General features: G+C 47.1%; 7 protein-coding genes across 7 annotated transcripts; 1 reads left to right on the forward strand and 6 right to left on the reverse strand.

Annotated features, from left to right (window-relative positions):
• Positions 1-178: 178 nt before the first annotated feature.
• DFL_004628 (uncharacterized protein) lies at positions 179-2,541 on the reverse strand (the record flags this gene model as incomplete). The annotated part of the gene is made up of 3 exons (XM_067633753.1): positions 179-1,946; positions 2,091-2,272; positions 2,494-2,541. 3 exons carry the CDS (start codon positions 2,539-2,541, stop codon positions 179-181), a joined length of 1,998 nt encoding a protein of 665 aa, XP_067491890.1.
• An 874-nt stretch (positions 2,542-3,415) lies between these two features.
• On the forward strand, positions 3,416-4,534 carry DFL_004629 (uncharacterized protein; the record flags this gene model as incomplete). Its single annotated transcript, XM_067633754.1, has 4 exons — positions 3,416-3,452; positions 3,845-3,868; positions 3,927-3,996; positions 4,066-4,534. The coding sequence occupies 4 exons, from the start codon at positions 3,416-3,418 to the stop codon at positions 4,532-4,534; spliced, it is 600 nt and encodes a 199-aa protein (XP_067491891.1).
• A 525-nt stretch (positions 4,535-5,059) lies between these two features.
• On the reverse strand, positions 5,060-8,115 carry DFL_004630 (uncharacterized protein; the record flags this gene model as incomplete). The annotated part of the gene is made up of 2 exons (XM_067633756.1): positions 5,060-7,520; positions 7,571-8,115. 2 exons carry the CDS (start codon positions 8,113-8,115, stop codon positions 5,060-5,062), a joined length of 3,006 nt encoding a protein of 1,001 aa, XP_067491892.1.
• Positions 8,116-12,395: 4,280 nt separating this feature from the next.
• On the reverse strand, positions 12,396-12,872 carry DFL_004631 (uncharacterized protein; the record flags this gene model as incomplete). Its single annotated transcript, XM_067633757.1, has 1 exon — positions 12,396-12,872. The coding sequence occupies one exon, from the start codon at positions 12,870-12,872 to the stop codon at positions 12,396-12,398; it is 477 nt and encodes a 158-aa protein (XP_067491893.1).
• Positions 12,873-14,562: 1,690 nt separating this feature from the next.
• DFL_004632 (uncharacterized protein) lies at positions 14,563-15,024 on the reverse strand (the record flags this gene model as incomplete). Its single annotated transcript, XM_067633758.1, has 1 exon — positions 14,563-15,024. One exon carries the CDS (start codon positions 15,022-15,024, stop codon positions 14,563-14,565), a length of 462 nt encoding a protein of 153 aa, XP_067491894.1.
• A 2,560-nt stretch (positions 15,025-17,584) lies between these two features.
• DFL_004633 (uncharacterized protein) lies at positions 17,585-21,833 on the reverse strand (the record flags this gene model as incomplete). The annotated part of the gene is made up of 3 exons (XM_067633759.1): positions 17,585-21,499; positions 21,575-21,686; positions 21,766-21,833. 3 exons carry the CDS (start codon positions 21,831-21,833, stop codon positions 17,585-17,587), a joined length of 4,095 nt encoding a protein of 1,364 aa, XP_067491895.1.
• A 937-nt stretch (positions 21,834-22,770) lies between these two features.
• On the reverse strand, positions 22,771-24,707 carry DFL_004634 (uncharacterized protein; the record flags this gene model as incomplete). Its single annotated transcript, XM_067633760.1, has 5 exons — positions 22,771-22,890; positions 22,948-23,453; positions 23,517-24,075; positions 24,139-24,571; positions 24,655-24,707. The coding sequence occupies 5 exons, from the start codon at positions 24,705-24,707 to the stop codon at positions 22,771-22,773; spliced, it is 1,671 nt and encodes a 556-aa protein (XP_067491896.1).
• Positions 24,708-24,988: the final 281 nt, after the last annotated feature.

Consider the following 24,988-nt stretch of genomic DNA (forward strand, 5'->3'; position numbering starts at 1 on the left):
GTTTTGGTTTTCAGGTTTCGTTAAGTATACTTGAGCTCTTTTACGTGTCATTATCGCAAGAAAACGGAGTTCGGGGGAAATGAATATATTCTAGTTTTATTGCATGCACGGTCATTATAAAACTCGTAATACGTACTTGGGATCCGTCCACTCTTTCGTCAAGTTATTACTCTCATGATCAGCCGCTCTGGTCGAAAGTCCCGAGTGTTTGATGGGCTTTCAGATAATATTCTTGACAACTTTGACAACCACATCGCGCCAGGTACATGCTCTGTTCCATCGCCCATATCACTTCCATAAAACGTGTCTTGTCATTCTGTATACCCCGATCTTCAGATTCCTGCGTACCCTCATATCGGCTACAGAGAGATTCGAGGATTGCCCTCCATAATTCGCAGCGTACAGGATCCGCCCCCCAAGTGAACCCGCCCAAGTCAAACCAAGCTAAATTCATCCAAGTCTGGAATACGGTTGGTGCTGCGAGTTCAGCAGCTTGTCGGGATAGAACGACCCGTTCGCCGTTGCTCAGTTCGAAAGGAGCTACCTCGTTTAGCAAATCCAGTAGTTCTAGATCCCCTCTTTTGAACGCTATAAGGAACAAAGCCCCAAGTTTCCCGTCCCAGGAACTTGTTTGTAATTTAGATAGATCCGGATTCCTCTCCAGATGGTATCGGGTGATATCAGTGAATCCAGCTAATGCCGATAAAATTACCGGATGATATTCCCCGAGCGTGAGTTCAGGAAACGTTCCACTGAGATATCCATAGATGCTATTGTCCTCGTTGTTATGATGCCTAGTATAGGTCTTTGCGAAAAGATCAGGTGCAACAACCTCCGCTCTGTTTATAAATTCCAAGTTGCCCATCAGTGTTGCTAACTGGTATGGGTCTAGGCATGCCCAATGATTTGAATGAAGGTCTGGAAAAGCCTTCCAGATTCTCTCGAGCCCAGGAACTTCTGCGTGTGAAAAGAACGCACTCGTCCTTGGTTTTGGGGCTTCGCGCACAATATCGGCAACTGTATTCCAGCGGCCGGCAAGGACTGATGCTAGGATAACATCACCTCCTCGAACATCGGTTGCGGTCTCGGGCATACTATCTACGCTACGATAGCGAACCATGCCTAATTCTGGGCCATCAAAGCCACGCTTGCTGGCGACGCAAAGACCCGTTTCTCCAAGCAGATTCCGTTTCTCCCTCATAGTGGTAGCATCGAAGTCTCGGAGGAACATTTGACCATTCTCCTCTCCCCATAAACAAGCACGATGCTCTAGAGGGTCGATTTTGTGGTAAACTGTTGAGGTGTACTCCCTGACTTCGCCTTCGGGTTGCACAAGAGTTCCCCGAAGACGTTCTTCTATGAACATCTGGAGTATCGCTTGGGCGTCTTGAATATCACTGTATTGAAGCGCCGATTTGTATAACCTGGAGTGGTTGGCTGAAAGGGTCGTTGCGGATTTGATATGGTGAAAAAGCCGGCCGCAATTCTTTTCGTTCTCTATGAGGGTTCCGAGGTATGGAGACTCCAGGGTCACGCGGTCAAAATTCCGTGCCTCGATTGACTTTGTAGTGTAGGAGCTTGGTGATGCCACCATCAGGTTTACTAATACCGCGGCCTCGTAGAATTTGCTTTTGCTAGTCAAGTATTCGACCGTGGCAGCGGCTTCTTTCCGGAGTTTCTCTAGCTCAGTCTCAAGATTTTCTTTGCAAAAGCTTCGAACTTGGTTGAATATTGCAATGTTGTGGTAGAGAGCATCAATATTTTTTGGAGTTTGATAGAATGGGAGGTCCGTCCCTGGAGTCCATTGAGGGGGTACGGCAGTTTCGGAGCCATGAACTACGTTAAGAGATCCCAGGTCGTTAGAGATGGGCGTAGTCTTGATAGGATGGCCGTCATAATCCAATATCCCGGCGAGCAAATAAAAAACGCAGTCGAAATCCCGAACGCTATTATAAGGTTAAAGATTCGAATAACAAAGGGTTAGCTCGTTTGGCCCCGTAGGGTTAAGGCGCACGGATAAAATTTGTGGACTAGATCCTAGTCTAGACGCCTAGATATCTAAATTTATAGATGTAGGTATAGATACTTACGTGTCTATTATAGGTCTAAAGTGTAGCCTCGGGGCCAGGGCGTTTGGGATATCATTTTGGGCGATGGCTTCATTCGCAAAACGACGTTTTGAGCATGGGAGCCGGGACTTTATACACCAGTCGCATCTTTCAGAAGTTGTCGACTGAGACGTGGTGGAACCTGGCGTGCGAGACCAGGTGCACTATAGTACATATTAGTATCTTCGGTTGGTTTCTACAACTATACACTATCCAGACGTAACTAAAGATAACTGACTCTGAAGCCGGTAACTAGCTAGCTATGTTCCGAGAGCACGGGCTTCCGGAGCTCTCAGATGGCTCTAAGGCTTGGGGTTGCGTGGCGAATCCGAAACAGATTGTGTTATTGTAGAGCAGAGTAGTTACCAAATATGTAGTATCTTACCTTCTTTTTGTCCTTCCGACAAAAATAACACTTCGCAACTTTACCCATGTTGTTCACAGTTGAACAATTGTCTTCAGTTTGGAAGAAATGAATTGTGTTTACAGCTGAAGACCGATTGGGTTGTCAAACCTTTAACCTGATCAAGCGATTTGGGCAAGGGCCCTTCTGAAAGCTTAAGATTATATTAATATGTTGTATAAGTATCTTAGAGTATCTGTGAAGAAGTATAAGAGTAACTGGCGGGTCACGATAGATAGCTACCAAGTAGGTATGTAGCTTAGAAACTACCAAATTCTGAAGTGAATGGTCTTCGTCTTCATCTTTTATATCTACAGGTATAAGTATGCATGCAGTATGCTTCAACTGTCTTCACGGCTTCTGATGCCATGTAACGAGGCTTCCGCTTTTTCTATCGAGCTTACCGCAGCAAATCTTCAATAGACGTTGGGAATGCATGCATGGTACGGAGAGCTTCTAGACTCCGGCAGTGCAAATCCCTAATTATTTCGTAGCGTGTCTAGCCACCAAGTACAACACAACGCGAATGTTATTTTCGCATTAGGCTTGACCTGCCAACCCCACTCCGTACGTACGCACGATGTCGCTTTAGATACCCATGAATTCGAGGTTAATATCCCTTCCGTAGAGTATTAGTCTGCGGATGCACCGAATTCATTAAATGCTGTCTTGAAACTCAAGACAAAGGTAACCTGGAAGAACCGGCGGACTGACCAAGGTAGATACTCGTCTAGTTGGTCAAATTCGAGTAATACAATGTTTTTGTGGTTTCATATGATAGTTACTTGAGTATACAACCGATGGCTCCGAATCCCATCTCTCTTGCCTAGGCTCAAAGCATACCGTGCGCTACTCAGTGGGTTCGAAGACCGGAACCAATGATCACGCGTTACCAGCACAGGCAATGCAGCGCACCGTTCCACTTGCCGAACCTCACACGGGTAGGATAGATGTCGCTTTAGCCCTTCATAGGTCCCATTATTACAAAATGGCACTGCAAGGACAAATTTGATGATTGTGACAAGATGACAGAGAGCCTGGGCGTTAAACGTACCTCAGACCCCAGTTTCGCAAATGATTGGAGGAGATATGCGCATCCTGCATGACCTCATAACGGTGCTCACAATATTTCTTTCGCATCATTTCGGCAATTTCCACTTTAGCACATTGATCTCCTATCCGCCCAAATATCCCAGCCTTGTTGCATTTTATGCGTTGCGGGGCGTCACGGATGTTGTTGGGGGATCTTACGACGAGATCGGCTGGTTACATCATTTGGCTCATCCACGCTAACCAAAGCTCAGCTTGCCGTTATAAAATTTCCACATCCCAGCGCAGCGACTCTCTCCCGGCTCAGGTACCCAAAACATTCTCTCTCTCTGCTCCATCAATATCAAAACTTACCAAAATGGCAGATCCGGTCCGTCCCATAATCGTCGAAACCACCAAAATCATGGAAGCCCAACCTCCGGCTATTACTGAGGCGTAAGCTCTACCATAAAAACATCTTGTGCAGCAGTACCTTTGAGCTAACCGTATGGCGTATCCGGATAGAGTCCCCCTCGTAACTCCTCTAAATCTCATCCTTTTCTCCCTCGCCGCATATCTTATCTACATGCGCTTCAAGCCCTCTCCGATCCCCACAGTAGCCGCCCCGGAACCCATAGTGTACACGACCTATACCCCCCGTACCCTCGTCAAATACAACGGTACGGATGACCCGCGCATCTTTCTCGCGATGAAGGGGAAAGTGTTCGATGTATCTTCGAAACCCATGTTTTACGGACCAGGTGCAGCGTATAGTTTGTTTGCAGGGAGAGATGCGAGTAGAGGTTTGGCAAAGGGTGCTCTGGACCAGAGCTTGTTGACACCGTTGGATCAGAAGTTGGATACTTTGGAGGATTTGACGGCGGATGAAAGGGAGACTTTGCAAGGGTGGTTTGATCAGTTTGTGGGGAAGTATTTGGTTGTTGGGGAGCTGGTTAATGAGGGAGAGGAAGGCGGGGTCAAGGAAAAGCAGTAGGTGGGTGATGTTATCAGAATTGGCGCGACGGATCCGTGGAACAGGGCGTGGGTAGCTGGGCGCTTTATGTTGCATTTGGGAAGCTATGGTGGGATTCATAATTTGTTCTTCCGAGCTCGATATAATTTTGAAGACATCTTCAATTGAACACAGAGGCTAGCGTGGAAATCTTAGAAAGTTTTGGCTCGTTGATTCAAAGCAGGTATGATTTCATTAACACCGAGGGATGTCATTATGTTCTATTATTCAATTTAATCTAAAAGCCATGCGTGCTTTCTGCTCGGTGTAGAAAAGGTAGAAAATATACAAAATGGATGAAGAAAAAAGGACCAACCACGAATGTTTGAGTCTTAGACGTGTACGAAAAGAAACCGTATTATCGTTAAAAGGGTTTTCCCCGAACAAGCCAGCTGCAAGATATGCTCCAATAACGCCTTAACAAATGGAAGGAGATGTAGTGTATTTATTTTAGCCCCCGGTAATCTACCGCTTGATGATAAAAATTTACTCCAGCCTTATACTCCATTACCCTTTCCTGAGCGAGTCCACGGATAAAATCGGAATTTCCGAGTCTCGAACGTCCCTGATACCTTCATTCTTCCGGCGTTCCACGAAGTTATCGATTTCGTCAACAACGAGTGTCCATTCTGACAACGCCCTACCGAAGTATTTCCAGTTCTGAGGCGTTGCTCCGGTTGGCAGGCGAGCGAGCGGACCGACTGGAGGCAACTCCTTGTTCTCGCTTGTAGATTCAAACCAATCCTGTGTCAGACGAGGCAGCCGTGGAGGGTTGTTACCCTTGCCTTTCCTTGCGTGTGGTGGGCGGTCGGTGAACTCCAAGACGAATTTGAATTGCATCCTAGTTCTGTTGGCGAAAGCGGCTCCGTATGGGACCTTGGTACCTTGCCAGGCGTCCTTTCCGGATGAGGTTCGTGGCGGTACGTAGCCGGAATTTGTTGCTTTTGGCGCCGGCTGTGTAGCAACTGGCGTGGCCTTCGGTTGTGGCGTTGGAGATGGGTCGGACTTTAAGGCCTCTGCTGCGCCTAGGAAGTTTCTGAGAAGTGACCATCGTCTCTTGATGACAGACCCGCCATTGGTTTCTCCGTTTGACGCCGGCGTCTGGGCAGGCTTTGCCGGTGCCGGGGCCGGCTTTGGTTGCTCTGTCTGCGCGGGCATCATCTTGTCCAAGGAAAAGGGCCGTCCGAATCCGGGTTGGGACTCGACGCGGACGATGGCAAGTTTCCGATTAGGCGCAGGTGGGCACGGCACTATCGATGGCCTTACGGTCGAATTCCGGTCCGACTGGTCACGTAGAAACATGAATGCCGCATGGGATTCGTGAAGTCGCATCAAAAGCGTCCCGAAAATTTCGCTGTCGCAAGAAGTTGTTGAGATTTTGACACCATCAGGCGTAAGACTGGCCTCGCCATTCGATCCTTGGCCTGAAAGCCTTCCCACTCTCCAGCACAAAAGCCTCATGTAAAACGCTCGGACCATTGGGCACCAATGGCTGAAAAATCGGTTCCACATGTCCTCCGAAAGGATCCAATCCAAGCAAATCGACTTTTTCCTTTCGGAATCCTCCGTTATCAGATCCCAGACAACATAAATAAAAGAGAAAAGTCGGAGTTCGGTCATGCTGTTCTCGTTCTTCATCATTTGCTTCGAAACATCCATCCAGAATGGCCAGTCGATGTATTTAGCACCGGTTTCGGATTGTTGTTCGAATTGATACAGTGCCGGTATACCTTCCTCCAAGAGGTCGCAGAGTGAAACGCAAGCGGAATGTTCGACGATTTTCGTGTTCTTTGCCAATGATTTGAGAAGGTTGGCAAAAGCCGTCGCAAAGACGTCCCGCATGGCGTCGTTGAAATTTTTGTCGACCGTAATATCCTTCAAAAGCGAGAAAATTCTCTGATCCATCAACGGACGGTACATTGTTTTGGACGGTGCCTGTTGCATTACATTCCCATTCCCATTTGCAACCTGAGCACCAACGATATCGTCGAAAGTAACGTTAGCTTGGCTATTTTCCGACTGTGAGAGATGTGGTGGTCCGCGGTGGATGGCAGTCTCCAAGAGCGAAAGCAGATGAGCTTGGATGAACAAAAAGCCAGGAGCACAAAGTCTGGCCGTCGCAGATATTCCAACAGGCAAGTATTCCGCGAGCAAGAGATGGTAGTGCTTGGCGAACACGAAAAACATATCGGTCTCTCGGCCGGTCCATCGGGATATCCAGGGACCCTTCCAGTCGATATTACTCGTTGCCACCATATAGTTACCGGGTTTCTTCAGTCGTGGTAAAGCTGCACTCATGGTAGTAAAACCAACAGAGTGAACCGATTGGGGAAATTCGCCAATGACGCCTTCGGCCACCGCCTGAAGATCCATCCCGCGCCCGATACCGTACTCATTCAAAACCTTGCGCAATTGCGGGGCTTTTAATCCAAGCAAACCAACAAGCATTTCACTAACGCCGTTAACGAAGAAGAATGAATATGCGATGACTTTTCCAGCGAAATGCACAAGCCCACCACACTGCTGCTCAGACATCCCTTCCAGCGTGTAGGCGAGAGTGTCGAGTAAAGATGTTGTATACATTACTTTCATATCGTGCTGTAGCGATTTTTCATACGATATTGTCGATGAGGCGGAAGAAAGTGAGGAACATGAGTTGGAGGGGCTTGGATTTCTCGTCGAAAGCGGTGCAAGAGATGAGGGCGCACATCTCCATTCCGGTCGAGATATGATTCCGATGACACCCTCGAGGTAGGTTGACCTGTCCTGGACCGGAATCATATTGGCGCCATTTGCGCGAAGCGATGCTAACAAGAGAGTCCACCATTTATTCAACGTTCTTATCCTTCGGTCAAGTTCATGAATGTCAATCGGAACCGTCGAGGTTGAGCTCTCGAACTTGCGTAGAAAGGGGATAAGCGAGCTACGGAGGACGTGGGTTCGTTGAAGGATTGATTTGCAGTTAAACCTGGACGCTGTTAGTGACTGAGATTCTAGAAGAAATTATGGATCGCATACTTGGAATAATCGCTTTCCAAAGCCTTGAATCCAATCCAGAGCTCGTCCTTCTTTGGGCTGGTGTTACCTAAAGATGACAAGGCGAGGGAAGAATTGGACCGTTGGGAAGACAAGGTGACAACCTGGCCCTCAGCGGCAGGCGCCTTCATAAATGCGACACTCGGTGGACGTTTCTTTGACTTTAAAGACCGCAAGCTAGAAGAACTCGAAGACAATTGTTCAGGGAATCTTTGGACAGTATGTCGACGTTCTAAGACCGGTGCAGGGCGTTTCGGGGTACTGGATCCGTTGGTCGAGGTGGAAGAGTTGTCGTCTTCAGGGTTGCTAAAGATGGATTCATCTTTCCCGTTTGGCGACGGAGACCTGGATGAAGAGGGAGAAAACTCTAGAGAATCCCTCCCAGAAAGGTGATCATACTTGGAAAACATGTAGTTGAGATGAGGCTCAGAAGCTGAGCGTAAAAGAAAACTTGTCGGTCGTGCTTTGCCAACAGAATCAGCTACAACAACATTTTTGGGTAAAGCTTCCAGAGTGAGGGCTGCCATGGCTGCACCACAACCCAAATACTCGAGTCGGGAAGAGCTAGGGGCGAACTAGCACTCGAAGGGAAAGGGGATTTTGGTCCCTTCGGGATGTATTATTTCGGGGGCTCGCGCTTGTAATTCTGGCAGGCCGACGGTCTGTCTTGTATCGTTTTAGGTGATTCTGGTCAAGCAACTTCGGCTACTGTTTCATCTTGTCGAATATATCTGCCGTATGCGTGTAAGATTACTCGTTCAAATGAAATGGTGGTATGTAACTTGCGGCAGCCACCGATATCAGGTAATCCCGGAAATTCACCGTTGCAGACTTGATCGCCTCGTCGTACGGATATGGAAAAAAAAGGGATCCAAAGGCTCACAAAAGATGGATTCGATTCGTTCAAAGGTAAAATGTCATAGCCCGGATGATAAGATTGGCGCTGCGACAGGGAAGCACAAAGATAACGTATTGACCAGAAACAAACAAGAATAACGCTTAGAAATGCGATGGGAACTCAGAAGAATGCTTCGAGAATGATATTGTTCATGTGTAGTTCTCTAAACGAAGATTGTATCCTTTCGAGCGTCTAACGAAGGAATGAAGTGGGTATTATCAGGCGCTTTCTAATAAACGGCTGAGAAAAAAGTCGGGGCTGAAAGGTCGAAAACGAATGACATGCAAGCAGAAGATGATGGATGTGAGCAACTGGGGTTGATCAGGAAGGGTAAGAATAGCAGCACAAGAGGGCATGCAACTGCAGGCTTCTGTTTCTTTTCTAGCCAAGGTGTTAGCCGTATTTCTTTGTTGTCTATTTGCTGCTGAGGCTGACTGCAGGGAAGAACCGGTCGACTAGCTTCAGTTACCCACCCAGGCAGGATGCCTATTCGCACGACCGTTCGGAGACGTGGCTTTGGGTGGGCATCTTGAGCTATCGTTAGAGATTGAGTGCCTGCGACTTGGGGGCACTCACTTCCACAAGGGCGATGTTGGGATTAAACAAAGTTTTTTAAAGTCCCTTGCAACAGCCAAAAAGGATCCCGGGCACAAACAAGTTTCTTCGCCTGGCAAACAGCAAAAATTTGAAATCAATGATCGATCGAGTGTCTAAGGTCGTGTAATGCCTCGGATCGGCTCTCTTTTCTTCAGCGACCTTCTGAATGGGTGACGGGGAAAATTAAAATCAGCTCCCCGACCGGTGCAGTACGCGAAATTAAACAATGAGCTGGATGAGTGGGGCAGAATTTCGTCAACAGATGGAGTGGAGCTAGGGTTAAAAGGCTTCCGGTGTCCATCCACCTGTTCCGTCGTTTCGAGGGAGTACAGGACGACGACGTTCTAACGGCCTGGATTTCGAATTTATTTTTTTCGGTCGACACCGCGACAGTGTTGAATATGGGATGTTACCTCAGGATTGGTGTTTGAATCACTGCTGAAACGACTGTAGAACCTTCAAAAACAAATCAAACAGTAATGAGAGAGAAAGAGATTAAGGAATCCAGCTCAACAGAGAGGGTATGTATTTCGGGTGCTTGGCCGGACTTTTAAATCAGACGAAGCCATGGACATGCAGCGCTGGAATCGCACGTCGTTCCCAATTGCTAAGCCGTGCATTGATGCATGCAGAGACAGCGCAGGAGGGGCTCGCAAGAAAAATAAAAAATAAAACATGCATCGGGTGGTAATCCGGATTCTCCTGCGGTTATCCATCCAATACCATTCACAGCGTGGTGATAAAGACCATTTCGGATCACGGAATAAGGGGCGTCTCTAGATAGATAGGAGAACTTGTTGAGTGGCTTCGGTGAAGCCAAGGTAGCCAATGCAGCAAGCCCTTATCACGCATCTCTCGAGCTCCTATGTGTGGAGAGGGGTGTGCCTTCAGGTGCTGGCATTTCCATATCCTCAGTCCGTTGATGTAATGCTGGACCAACGATGACAACATCACCAAAGAAAAGAGTTTGGTGTAACCAACACGATCCGGACAGGGCCGAAGGAAATGAGTGAGATCTGGTTCTTAATATGGGTTGCTAAATTTGCAAGCATTCTCATAGGGCTCCAAAAGCGCCAAAGTCCGGCTGGCTGCTGATGTGGTTGCAGTTCACCCTGCATGGGTTCAAATTTCCTCGTGCATGTCTCGAATTGGCAAATGCACCATTAGTTCAGGAGCGGCTGACGTGCAGGGCCACCGATTAGCAAATCTGGGTTTTGACACTTGGCTCCGTTGAGGCTCTTTCGCTTGGCAGTTCATGTTCTACCAACGTACTCATATCGGTTAGCTTGGGGGTACATACATCTTAATCAAGATGGTGATTCGGGCCAGAAAGCTTGTTTGTATTGAAGGGCAGTTGTGGCAGGCAGTGACGTTTTTGTGCATCGGAATGTAAGGATGAATCTTGAAGTTCGACGTGCTGGTGCTAGGGCCAAAGCTAGAACCAATCTAGCGCACCGTTTGACCATTCACATTAACGTCCATCAGGCCGGCAAGATCAGCGGTCTGTGCCACCTTACACCACTACGATTGACCAGCTTGACTTCCAAGTTGATAGAGATCACGATATCACGATGATATGTTTGAGCGCTACGTACAACTATACGTTACAAAGTATGAAGCGAGAGGATCAGAGGAGAATCAATGAGACCGAGGTATAATAATGCACCACCGGTACCGTCAATGAGGATTGTAACCCGTCTAGCCAAATCCGTACGAAATTCAAAGCGAATAGAATACCGGATACGTATTCTCATCCATATTACGAGGTAGCGGCTAGTGCATTTGTTTTCAAAGATTTCCTTCTTGTTGCGGACTTGGGAATTACGAAGAACGGATCGATTAGCAACCCCGAAGTGCTACTTGATAATCAATGCGAAGTCTTCTCGAGATCTCGGGAACTGGTTCATTCGCATACAGAATCCAAGAAACTTCCTTTTACGTTTTGCTTGTATGTAGCATATTAAACAACCGATATTAGTCCATACTTTAGGTGTATTTCTTTTATAAACATTTGTACAAGCTCGATGAGCCAGGAAATCAAGTAGGTGTAAATATATATCCTGGTATCTATGTCTATCTCACATAGCAGCCCGGCGATCCCAGAACGGATTGATATTACATTTACATCATAGTCTCCTAGACTCTTAACTCCGTAAACATAAGATTCAACAACGTTACTATCCGGATATCCTTAGATCAGCACCCCCACCAGAACATGTTAACATCCCCCATCGCCGCCGGAATAACCACCGTCCCCACCGGAATAACCACCATCTCCGCCAGAGTATTCAGTCCCAGTGTATCCGGAATCGTCACCATAGTCGTGGTGCGATGTCGACGCATGGTGGTGCCCACTATCAAAACCAGGGCCACTGTCTCCGTGATTGTTATGATAATGGTGGTTGCCGTTGGCATTCAAACTCGTCGCTAGCATGGCATTGAGGGTCATGTTATCTATGGTGTGCGTATTTGTATTGTCATGACGATTTCCCGACGGTTTAGATCCACCATAACCATTTGACTTGGACTTATTGTTGGATCCTATCTCGGACTTAAGCTTCTCAGCTTCGTCGGAAGAGCTGTTGGTTTTGACCCCCTTTCCTATCCTCTTGAAAAGGCTGAACAAACTCGTTCTGGCTGTGGTGGATTTAGAGGCCCGGGGACTCCGGGATATAGTTTGATCGAGGCTCTCAAGGCGCGGTCGGAGAGTTAAAATGTACAAGTGTCCTTGCTCAATTAGAGTGATATGATGTTGGGCGGCGCTACGATGCGTGCGAGGTTGGTTGGATATGTTGCAAGTAATATGTATTTTATACTGGCTTTTTCAAAGGTCCGACACTGACGGTCTGCCTGCCAAGCTGGACAACCTTAAATTTTAGCTTGCAGTGCTATCCAACATCCAACTATACGCATACATTAATATTTGAGTCACTTGATCAATCGGTCGCGTGTGAATCTGCGGCCCTTCTTACCGAAATAGCTTATAGCCTCATTATGAGTTTCAAATTTGCGAAATTCGAAAAGGCGTTATCAAAAAAAGCATGTTTGCTCGTTTCGAATGGGCCACAAGGCGACCCAAGGCCTCCTTTTTAAATGCCCTTCTTTCATGTGTCTAGAAATATTTCTGTCAGTCTGCCATTGTATTTTACTGGATACCTAAGTGGATGTGCACGTAAATAATCAATTACATGGGCCCGGGCTGGAGGAAAAACATTTGAACTTGGCGGACCGAGCCCATTGAACTTCAAAAATTGAGCGGAGGCACTTTGATACAGTCTTGAAGATAATTTACATATAATCCGCGGAACTTAATTAAAACCCGCCCCCACAGCTGCTAGATCCGCCCCCATCACCACCACCGCTAGAAGAGCTACCCCCGCCGCCTCCATCGCCCCCGGAGCTATAGGAGGAGGACCCGCCCCCACCTCCACCGCCACTACTATATGTGTAACTGCTGCTGCTGCAGTGATTGTGCGAATTGTTGTGATGTCCATAACTGTACGAACTATCCGGACTAAGGCTTGTGGCTAACATTGAGTTCACCGCCACAGAATTGTAAGTGCCGCTTCCACCGCTACTGCCGCCGCCGCCATCACCTCCTCCAGGTGACTTGTATCTAGTTGAACGATTGTTGGTCTTTGGCGGTGGGGCGCTTGTTTTTGGCTTCTCCTCTGGTTCAGGGACTACTATTTGAGGAACATCTGTAGCGTTGATGCTTTCTGCAAGTTCAGTTTTCGTATCGGATGACTTCCTCTTCATTCTATTTAAGAGGCGGGTGAAAATTGCCATTTTGACGGACTTGGATGCAGGTACTCTGGGCTGGGGTGGTTGAAGCAAGAAAAGGTCTTGGTTTGAATTGGATCGTCCTGAGCAGGTGTATTGAAGAATGTAGGGAATATATCTTGCGGCTCTGGGGGACTATGGGAGGATTGTTTGGTCGTATATAGCGCACTTTGACCAACCGACCGAGTTTTAGAGTTGCTTGGAAAGGTGGACTATTTTTGAGGGGAAATCGAAAGTACTGTATACCGACGAGACAACTGTATACTATGATTAACTATGATATGATATTGATCGGAAATATAGAAAAAATCGATACGAAGTAATTCTAGAGAGTTTATATAATAATTTCTGGAGCTAGTAGTAGCCGCCAGTAGGGAATACTGGCATTTAGTCCACACCGGAAGTGCAGCTGGGATGAAGCTTCCGCGAATGATGATCGTGACGTTGTTGATTGCGGCCTTGTGTTGACAAGGTGATATTTTGGGTAGGGGCGAAGCAAGGTTGGTAGTCTGGTGCCTGAAGGCCTCCAACAGAACTAACCTCAATTCTGGCTAGCATTTTAATTTAGCCCAGGGAATTTTGGGTGAGGCGGCGAAATACACGGGACTATCTGCTGAACTTAGTAGTTAGTTTCCGAACTAGCTAAGTGTCGGCCCGAAAGGTCATGGTTAGTCGCCCTACACCCTCTGTGTTGAGCCAGGGTTCCGAGACTACCTTAAATCCTTCTCCGAGTTATAACGTTATCCATTTACCGCCATTGATAATTCAGCAACGGTCTATGCAAATATGTAGCTAAGGCCACAAGCAAGACATTTGGAAATGCCGGAAACGAGGCGTGGCCTTGCACAATTTTGGTCAGCTTCGAGCTTTGGGATAAGTCTCGTCACCAGATTTGGGATCTGCTTTTGTTCAGCAAAAATTACAACAAAATATGTGTCGTCAACCATCCTCCCAGCCAGGCCAAGTCTGTATTATTGGAAGGGTGATTCTTTAGCTCTAGGCTCTTCAGAATGGTCATGGATGGCTGGCTTTTTGAGTCCTCGAGTTTTTTTTGATGTTAACTTCGATACTACTGGTTTCTAAAATGCACGTGTATCATATATTTCGTAGTAAGGAAACAGACGTGCCGGTAGCAGCTATGCTAAGCTTATCAGGATTTCATAGTACGGACTATGATCGAGCTCCATGGATGCTCCTATTGTGACCTATTCGGCGTGTAAAATGTCTATTTTTGTTTTAGTCAGGCATTGATATGAATATTTCATATACAAAATCAATATTCAAAATGACACCAAAAAGATACTATAGTAACCGATCAGGAGGGTCAGCTTATTCAAAGGCCGTGCTTCTCTTTTCTCTTTTCTCTTATTATTATATCAAGTAAAAATTGCTCGATCTCCAGATAAATAGACAGCTATAAATACGGACGAACACACGGTGATGATGTTAAAATACTTGAATTTGCTTGTTATCAAATCAACGTAGGATTTAAATTGCATAGATACGTACAGGAGGGATTCCTATACTAGCATGTGCATCAAAGTGTAAGGTTTGAAACCCATATATGCCTTTAAACCCCCCAAAAAACACTTGCTTCAAAAAGATGATAACTACAGGCTGCCGTATTGATATATCCTCGAATCCTCCTAAGCTAGTCTCAATCTAATTGCCAAAGTGGCAAAACGAAACCCCCAAACTATTTACCGTCCTTTGGCGCGGCGAAGTGAATGGTGACATTGTCAAACTTCTGCTCTCCGTTCTGTCCCCACTTGATCGTAGTAGCCTTTGGCGTAAGGTCACGCCCGCGAGATCCAGCTTCCGCTGGATCAGATGGTCCAAGATAATGCTCTGCAGGGCCAACTTTTACCTCAGCCTCAAAAAACCAGACCTCGGAACCCCTCAATACCAAACTTTGTCCGACCTTAGTTCCGAACTTTATTTCTCCTTCAGTGTTGAAAATAGTCTCGAGTTTAATTGGGTCATCAAGCTTATATCCGTCAATGGTGACGATAGAAGCCGAAGCTCCATCACGAGCAAATTCGATGCCAAGTTCGGAATGGTTGGGGAGGGTCCAGGCATCTGCGCGATGCGTAACCTTGACCTTATGCTCGAAAAAGGGTAAAATGTGAATTGGATTTCCTGCAGCTTCGACCGACATTTTCAAGGCGTCTACACAGAATTGAAGGTCAGGGTCAGTATAAATTCGATCCATGGGGAAAGGGGTTTCTAGCAAGAATACGAACTTTGGGGTATTTATTTGGAAATAGAACCGGTTAAATATAGAAGAGTGTTTGTTTGAGCTGCTGATGAATTGATATGTGAATGCGATGCTGGATTGATTTAACTTCTTCTAACGGGAACAACTGTCGCTTTATATAGACAGATTATTTCGTCCCAGGACTAGATTTTGTAAATGCGTCCAGCATTTCCCCTCAGCTACGATCCTAGAATGAGTATCCATGACCCATTTCTTTGGCCGCACTCGGATCCATGATCCCAACCAACCGCTTCTTGGACGTGACGTCTTCATCCAGCTATTCCTGTGCACGAGCCGTTGTATTTCTCCGTCTATGTTGATGACCCCGATTTCCGGCTGACCAGATTGCATCATTACAAAAATATCTTCGAATATAACACATCCGCCGGTAGAACTGAATCTGATATCACATATGTACATCCTATCCTCCTGATCATGGGTCTTATGGCGAAATATTCGAAATAAAAATCAATACCCTAATTGGCTTTTAGCACCAATTGAGCGAGCATTCTAACAGATGTCATTGGACGTTTAGATGCTCAGCCCCCACTTAACTGCGACGTTATGCATATTCCTACGTGCGGCAGTGGACCGAACCGCATACAAGGTTTCGCGGCGAAAGGCATCTGCTCGACCTTTCGAATTCTGCTTAACCTTTGCTTTGTTCAGCTTGAAGGGACAAAATGACAAGGTTTCCTTGCTGGGGTTTGGTAAGCTATAGACGGTGAGAAAATAGCTGGATCTACGAAACTGTGACGAAAGGCTCAAGAGATCGATTTAACATGTTCTCATTATCACGCACCAATGGGATGTCAATGGCCATCAGAGGCGAGATTTTCGCACACATGCACAGGAGCGCCGCTGAGTTAACTACGTAACACAACTTGGTTAACGGAAATCCAACACAAGAAAGTACATAGATAGAATCGATACCCCTATAGTACCTCCATGTGATAAAGCTCCTTCGAGAAAAACTCTCATGCGAGGCGCTTGAGAATCACTAATTGAATTCTGGGTAATTGGCTATTCCTGTGTGCGTCTACACATTTTTGATAATTATTAGCTGAAGCTTCAACTGAATTCACCAAGTTCCTCTGACATCATGGTACCACCTATGGCCTAGGACACGGATTGCAAATTTGTAAAATCAAAACCGCCGCTTAGCCGTGGACATGTGCTCCTAAGAATCTAATTTCCTTCCCAGGTACCTAGGTCCGCTATCGTCATCACCCCTCACGTTCAGTTTATCCGACTGCGACAACCTCACATCGGCTTATCCCGGCTGCAGCAACCTCACATTTAGCCCATCCCGACTGCGACAACCCACATATTCCGAAGTGCGGCGGCGATATACCCACCCGTCGTATATCAATAGGGAGTTTTGAATCCCTCACTTGCTGTATACGAGGTTTTCATATATTGTCTATTTAGAATCCACAGAAGAGTCGACTGGTCGATATATATATCGGTATCGATAGAAATGGTAAGCTTATAAAGCCGGTGTCAAACAATTTGATATCCAATCAACGCAGCGAGTCGCAGACTACCATCGCTTGGTATCTATAAGAAAACTACTCGGTAATGATAAAGTAGACAGCTGTCATATGTCACCTCCCAAAATCCAACAAACTAACTGCGGACTTGCCAAAACCCTTGCTTTGATAAGAAACCCCCCCAAAAAAGACTCTTTCATAAATGATATATGTACGAGACCATTGTTAGCCGCCTTGACAAAAGAGTAGCGCTGCAATGATTAATATTATAGCATCCATTTATTTAACGAAACCCTTAAAATATAATTACTCAATTCCGTATCATATCACCACATTCCCCATCACCTTCAAGAAACAATCCCTTTATAATTACAAAAGGCTTCTGTTCCCCCTATATAAAAACCAGGTTTTGATTAGTTCAAGAACTCTATTCTTAGAAAGAAAAAAACTCAAGAACGATATATTATATAGCCCATACTGGATTCGATTCTAACTACAACGGCATGAACGGAAACCTCATCTAAGAACCAATCCGAATAAAGAACTTAGAATACGTATATCTATCCACACTGATTATACCTTCCACTCATCCATTCTCTTACGTACACTCAATAGAAACCCGGTATCAAATAATTAAACACAATCTAATTCCCTATCATAAAACCCAGCTATACACATTCATGTTTGCTTGCTAGGAATTAAAAAAAAAAGAAACCCACAACTTCCAGCTATGTGGTAAAGCAAGGTAAGTACCAAACATAAAAAAAATAAACAACTTCCAAATTCGATTAATGTATACCAGACCGAAAAAACCAAAAACCCTGAACTGCAATGTCAAAGCAAGAGAAATATGGTATCCCATCCATCCGAAAAATAAAAAGTGATAACATACGCCAGCGTTTTCCCTTGAACTGAACTCCGAAAGAGCACAAGAATATCGAATCCGGCGTTCAAAAAATATAAAATACCTAAACCCCCGTCCCAGTCCCCGGCCTCTCCCCATCCTCAACCGCACTTCCCCCTCCCCCTCCCCCTCCCCCAGCAATAACCGGCCTAACACTCCCACTCCCCGCACTCCCCTTCCTCCCGCTCTCCCTACTCTCCCTACTCCTAATACTGCTAGTCTCCCCGCCACCCAAGACCGGCCCCCCACTCTGCGCCAAACTCTTCGTCAACGTCTTCCTAACCCCCAAAGCGGTACTGCTATCCTTCATCAACCCTCCTCCCAAATTCTTCTTCGTATTTGTAGCCGACAGTCTGATAGACGTACTCCCCTTCGCATCCACATTCGCCGCCGCAACAGTACTACTCCCAAGACCGGGAGTACTAGGCGCCCCCAACTTCCCTTCCTCAACTGCATCCAATAAATACCATCTAAGCCCATCGCTAAGTTGAAACGGATTATCTTCGTCCACCGTCTCAACTCCAGTGTCGCTACTAACGCTAGACCCCTTATCCCCAAGCGTAGCAACTGTACTCCCCGCCCCCCCTCCGCCACCACTCTTCAAATCCACAACTCTCTGCTCGACCCTCGAAATCCTCGCCAACAACCAATCCCTCGCCTTCAACCTATGCCCCTCCACCTCCCTCAAAAAGTAATGCGGAGCACCAACGTTGAACGCAGCCCAAGGTCTGGTAACCTGATTCCTCGTCGGCAAAAACAGCGCTAAATCCCCTTCCTTAAAACTCTTGTATGCAATCTTCTCGCTCGCTTCCGCAGCCGCTCTATGGTATTTATCCCGATAATCACGACACTGTTTCTGCCATTTTCGAGCCATATGTTCCGCCTCTTTCACACGTTTGGTAACCGCATCGCCAAAGGCGTCGAGATCAAAAGTCCCAATCGAATTTAAGAATGTCGCATACTTTTCGCTTTCGGCTTCGGAATCTTCGTTGTCCATCCAATAGAGTAGTGCCACATCTCCCTTTGCAAAGTTTCGTGGTAAAGGGGGTAGGCTGGTTGACATGCTGATGCTTTTCGCCATTTGATCTCCATCTGCATTTCGGGAGATTCGTACGATCTGTGATTGTCCGTCGTCGTCAACAATGACTTTGAACCCGAGGGACTCAAGTAACTGCCCAGATCGTGCGTTATGCGTATACAACTTCTGAGTCAGATCCTTCGCCTTAACAGTCCGAGCCTCAAATCTGTTTTGCAAAGCACGATTCCCATCTTTCAAGACTTCAATCTGAGATTCCCTTTGTGCGATCTCCTGGCGTAATTCCCCCACAAAGGTTTCCAGCCGTGCCGTAAGTTCATCAACATCGAGTATCTGCGTCCGCGCGAGTTCGTGATGAGATTCGTGAATAGACTGTTGTACCAGGACACCGGTAACTTTACTCCTAAAAGTATCCAGTTCCTTCGTCGCCTTGTCAACTTTCGTCGTGAGCCGTTTGTTCTCCGCATCTTTAACTTGAACCGCCGCCTCAAGCGCATGGATCTTCCTTTCCAAATCCACAACAGCAAGACTGTGCTTCTCCCTTTCTTCCAAAGCCCGTTTCTCCCACCCTTCGATAACCGCCATTTTCTTCTCATCCTCTGTTTTAACAGCCTCCAACTCCTTCCTAACCCCTTCGGCGGCCTTCTCGGCTTTAAACCTCATCTCCTCAGTCTCCCTAAGCATAACCCCCATCTTCCGTTCATGCTCCTCTGACAATAATTTATACTCTTCAATCTCCCTCTGCATCTCCTCGACCTCCTTGCCCAAACCACTATTCCTAGCAGCTTCGAGCGCTTTGCTCTCCTCCATCCTATCCATCTCCGCATAAACCTCCTCAACCCTTGTCTTCCACACTTCCAACTGTTCCTCAACCTCCACAATCTTATCCTGTAACTCCTTCCTCTCGGTATTAAACTCCTGCTGCTGAGCTTGAATATTCGCCAATAAATCCTTTTTGGTAGAATCGACCTCCATCATCCGTTCATTCCATCCCCTCTTCTCATCTTCGAATTTTTTCAAAGCTTCGGATTCAAGTTTCTGCCGTGCTTCTTTTTCCTTTTCAAGATCGTTTTCCAACGTGACGATCCTCATCGTGAGAGCCTTTGACGGATCTTCTGTAATCGATATCCTTCGGTTGGCGTTAGAAACTCCAACCCCGATCCCATTCATAGGCGTAATAACCGTCCCTTGCGAACTATTCCTCGACATGGGTTCCGCAGCCAGCGGGCTCCCAACGCCAATAGTACCAGCAGCACTCCCATTCCCAAGGTTCGAACTCCCAAACTGCACTCCAGCCGCATTCCCCGGTCGTTGTCGATGTAGCAGATCCTCCAACTTCCTAACCCGACTTTCATACATCCTCGCTCGTTCCTCCAACCGCGCTCTATCCTCCCTAAGCCTCTTGATCGTTCCGTCGTCCCCACCGGTGCTCAAAAACGACGAACCAGTCATAGCAGCCTCATGAATACTCCCCATCTTAAACGCCCTCGTCGCGAGCGCGGGGGTAGTAGCCTTCCTCTGCCTCCTGGTCGGCTTATCAAGATCAATAATCCCCTGCGCAAGCTCCCTCACCAATCCTTCAACTCCTTCAACCCCCTTGAGCGCATTGAGCAGCACGTCCAAATCCGCTCTTCCGACAACCGGCCATCCAGCCGTTTCCGCCGAAAAGCTGACTTCAACATTAATCCCCCCGCCACCAGTCTCCTCTTGCTGCGGTAAAAAGGGAACCACAACCTCCCCACCAGAGGTGGTACTCCTCCACCACTTCCTCCTCCTCTTCTCCTCTTCCTCTTTCAACCCCGCCAGTTCCTCCGCAAGCTTCGCCCCATCCTGTCCCATCTTCTCCCCCCACTCCCTCCTCCTAACACACTCCACCAAAAAACTCGAATAAACACCGGGTAACCGTGCAACCAACACCAGCACCCCGTACCCCCTTTCGCTCTTCTCCTCATACTCCCCTTCGCACTTCTTAACCACGCTCGTCAAATCCGTATAAAGCTTCTGCTCGATCCTCGAAATCGCCTGTAAACTCTGTACCGTAAACCCGGCCGCCACATTCTTTCGTTGAATACAAGCCTGCACGATGCCCCCCAATTCGGCAGTATACTGTATCAGAGCCGGTAAATAGTCCTTCGTATGGGTATGCGCGATCTTTGAAATTGGCGAAATGCTCTTCGAATTATTCGCATACGTGGCGATATGTTCTGTATCCTGCTGGATCTTCTGAACCAACACCCGAATATCAGCCAGTAACCCTTCCGCCTCCGCTGAATATGCATCCTCGTTCTTCTTCCATCCACGGTGAATATCCGCCGTTAAAGTCGCAGACTGCTGTTTAATACCCTCCAACGTATTCCCCAACCCCTGAACTTTCATCCCAAACTCTCTAGCAATGACCTCCAACTCCTTCGCGGCGCTCCTAACATCCGATAAAGAAACGATATCAACCAGCGTCCCCGTAGCTTTCCCACCACCGGCGGGAGACCTCCCACTCTTAACGTTCTCGGCAGCGACAATCTTCCCAACCTCCCTATGTATCGGTATCCTCCCCAGCTTCTCAACCCCACCCTCCCAACTCCTCAACAACTTTTCTTGAGACTCCAAAACCTCAAGAGCCCATGTTTTCAACTCATCGTACTTTTGTGCGGAGGTTTTAACATGACTGTCAAGATTTGTCGTGGCAGCTGATAACGATCTATCGATTACTGCTATCGAAGAAGTTGTGGATTCGATGGATGCGAAGAGGGTGTTGGCGTGGGAGAGGATGGAGTTGGACCATGATAGTCGGTTTGCGAAAAGCGTGCGCCAGGATGAGATGTCCGATTGGGATTCGAGACGGTCGGGCGGTGGTGATGGTTTACTCAATGCTGGGATCGGGAATGTAGGTGGTGGTGTGGAGGATGATGGGGTGATGTATTGACGGGAATAGAGGAATAGCTCTTTCTGTTAGTTGTTGTCAGTTACATCACATCACCTACGATAACGGACAGAAAAGAGAATGAGGGAGAAAGTACAAACCTCAGTGACCAAATTCGCCTGCTTGACCAACCCCCCCTTGACAGTCGTCAATATCTGGTTCGAAACGGGAACCTTGAACTGTTCCGCAACCCATGCTTTAAGCTCGTCGACACTACACAACCTCGATCAGCACGCCCTCGTTATCGCGATAAGCGGATTCCAAAACCACCCAAAGGAAAAGGGAAACGAACGTAGTAAAGAGATTAGGGTCTACGGAATAAGCGTCGCCCGTATGAGCGTATAAAATGGTGAGTTGCATGGAACTCGACCGGCCCCCCTTTCCGCTCCGGTAGCGATGCTGATGAATTTTATGATGGATGGATGATGGATGATGGTCTTGATTAGTTGTCCGGCGGTTGATGATGAAATAGGTCCAAAGGCTGTTTGAGCTAGCTTGTTGTCGTATGCATTCGACGTTCTCGTCCGAGAAGAGCGCGGAGGCTGTTTGGACCAACCACTTCTAACTATAAATACTATCTATCCGTCGACGGAGTATAACAAAAGAAGACTGGTGATATTATAAGAGGAGGGAGAAGATGGGGAAGGGAAGAGAGAGAAGAGTCGTCCGACCACGAGAGTGAGCAAAAGTGGCGACGGACAATCGATAAAACGACGGTGATTCGATCAGCTGCCCAGAGCTCGAGCTCGCGACAATGACGACGACCACTAATTTTACCTCTAATATACTCCACAGTAAGTATAGTATAAGTATAGTATTATATTATATTATGTAGAAGCTGAAGTCGCGAGAATTACCAATATAATCCTCAGGATCCAGCCGGTCTATATTATCTGGTATAAAAGTACCAAAACCGCACAAATAAATAAAAGAGAGAAGAAGAAGAAGAAGAAGAAGAAGAAGAAAGGATAAAAAGAGAAATTCCAAACTTCAATGGATGACAGCTAGAAACCCCTGGCTAACCAATTCGACTCCAAAAACACCCCCCCTGTCCGTTCGTGTCCCCATAATTGGCCAGAACGTTTGTGCTCGTCACCGTGCATTCGTCTCATCCTGCGTCTTTACTCTCAATCCCAACCGGCTGATCCTGCTCCGAATAAATCACATATCTTCGGTGTAGCGGTATAAGAATATAAACAAGAACGGATGCATTTCATTCACTTTTCATATCTCCATAGCCATTTAATGCTCACAATAACAAAACGAACACCCCGTAATAAAGAACGTAGTCACGAAATTAAGTAATAACATCCGGCTTCGCCCGCCCCGTATACTCCTCCAACTTCAACAACTTGACCGCGTTCCCAATACTCTCCCTCAAATACTCCTGCGCATCCAGTCCATACGTTTCCGGAGCCTATACCCTCATCAGCATCAGTTTCCTAGAAAAGAGGGAAGGGAAAGGAATACTCACATCGCTATACTTCTCCACATACAACCTAATGGTAGCCCCCGAACTCCCCGTCCCACTAAGTCTAACCACAAACCTCGCCCCATCGCTAGTCTTCACGTACAATCCCTGATTCTTACTGACACTCCCATCCAAATCCTTATAACTAAAATCATCGGCCTCAACAACTCGACTCCCCTCTCCGATACCAGTCCCCACAAACTCCCCAGATCCAAAAACCAACCCCTTCAACTCATCGATAACCTTCTGCGCCCCCTCGGACGATACATTTTCATAGTCGTATCGTGTAAAGAAAGTACGACCGTATTCCCACCAGAATTCATTCTGAATGGAAGAAATCGTGGCTGTGGTTCCGTTTTGTTCGGAAATTCCGGCGATGATGTTCAACCACGCCGTAACCGCCCAGAGACCATCCTTCTCACGGATATGGTTCGATCCGGTTCCAAAGCTCTCCTCACCACAGATCGAAAGCTTATCCGCATCGAACAGCGCGCAGAAGAACTTCCATCCTACGCATCGATCCCCATTAGCCCCAAAAAGCCATTCGAAATAGAGGGAAGAAAAAAAATTACCAGTAGGAACCTCATAACTCTCCAACCCCTTCTTCTTCGCCACCAAATCCACGGCTCCGGAGGTAGGCATGCTCCTCGCCAACCCAAACACCCCCTGCTTCTTAAAGTACGGAATCAACTCCGCATGATGCGCAATGATCGCAAGACTGTCTCCAGGACTGACAAACGTCCTAGCCCCATAAATCATATTCCTATCTCCATCACCGTCACTCGCCGCTCCGAAGGGGATGAGGCCATTATCGACCTTCTCCACGAGTTCATGCGCATAGGTAAGGTTTGGATCCGGGTGTCCACCGCCAAAGTCCGGTAGTGGGACGGAATTGATGACCGAGGAATCCGGAAGTCCCAATTCTTCAACGAAGATACGGACGGCGTAGGGACCTGTGACGGCGTGGAGAGCGTCGAAGAGAACCTTGAAGTCCGGGTTCTTCTTCAAGAAACCGCGGATGAGATCGAAATCAAAGATCTCCTTCAACATGTCCACGTAATCCTGGACTCCATCGATAATTTCCACCTCGAGGTCTCCATAGGTAGCCGTCCCGATCGTAGACAAATCAATCTATCACAATGTTGTCATCAGAATGGTCTTAAAAAAGGTGACAAGGGGGAAATAATGACGTACCTCCTCAACCCTCGTATCAACCTTATACTCCCCAATCTCCTTGCTCGCCTTGAAAATATTATTAGTCACACTCTCCGGCGCCGGCCCTCCATTCGCCAAATTGTACTTGATCCCAAAATCCTCCTCCGGTCCACCGGGATTATGCGAAGCAGTCAACAGAATCCCCCCGGTAGCCCCCCTCTTCCTGATAACATTGCTGGCAGCCGGAGTGCTCAAAATCCCATTCCTTCCAATCAGCAGCTTCTTGACTCCGTAAGCAGGCGCAATACGTGCGATCTTTTGAATAGCAACATCGTTATAATACCTTCCATCTCCACCAACGACTAAGAACGCGTCCCGAGCACCTTCGGGGATGGAGAGGAGAATCGAGGCGATGAAGTTTTCGGTGTAGTTTGGTTGTTGGAAGACTTTGACTTTCTTGCGGAGGCCGGAGCTGTTTTTGTTAAAAAGTGGTGGTTAGGACGTTTTTTTGATACAGTTTGAGAATGAGGGGTGGGTGGGGGTGGTACAACATACGTCCCAGGCTTCTGGTCGGTAAACGCAGTGGTGGGTATGATCTGAACCGTCATCTTGAATAAATGCCGTCCGAGTAACGCTACACGCCCAATTGATGCTTCAAGTGATCCCGAGATGATGGGTAAGAGTTATATGCAAGAACGAAAGGGACGATAGAAAGAGAGCTGATAGATAAAAAGGTGGAGCCGGCAGCGCTGGCAAATGTGATCCCGACAATACAATGACGTCTACAGGCTAACCGCAATCTTAGCGAGTACTGCCCTCAATCACTAGCTAACGATTAATCTAAAATCCGAAAAACTTCCCGTCTGGCAACCGGGCCAATTGGCCACCC

The sequence above is a fragment of the Arthrobotrys flagrans genome (genome assembly GCF_004000055.1).
Source record: "Arthrobotrys flagrans strain CBS H-5679 chromosome Unknown unitig_0, whole genome shotgun sequence".
Classification (NCBI taxonomy): domain Eukaryota; kingdom Fungi; phylum Ascomycota; class Orbiliomycetes; order Orbiliales; family Orbiliaceae; genus Arthrobotrys; species Arthrobotrys flagrans.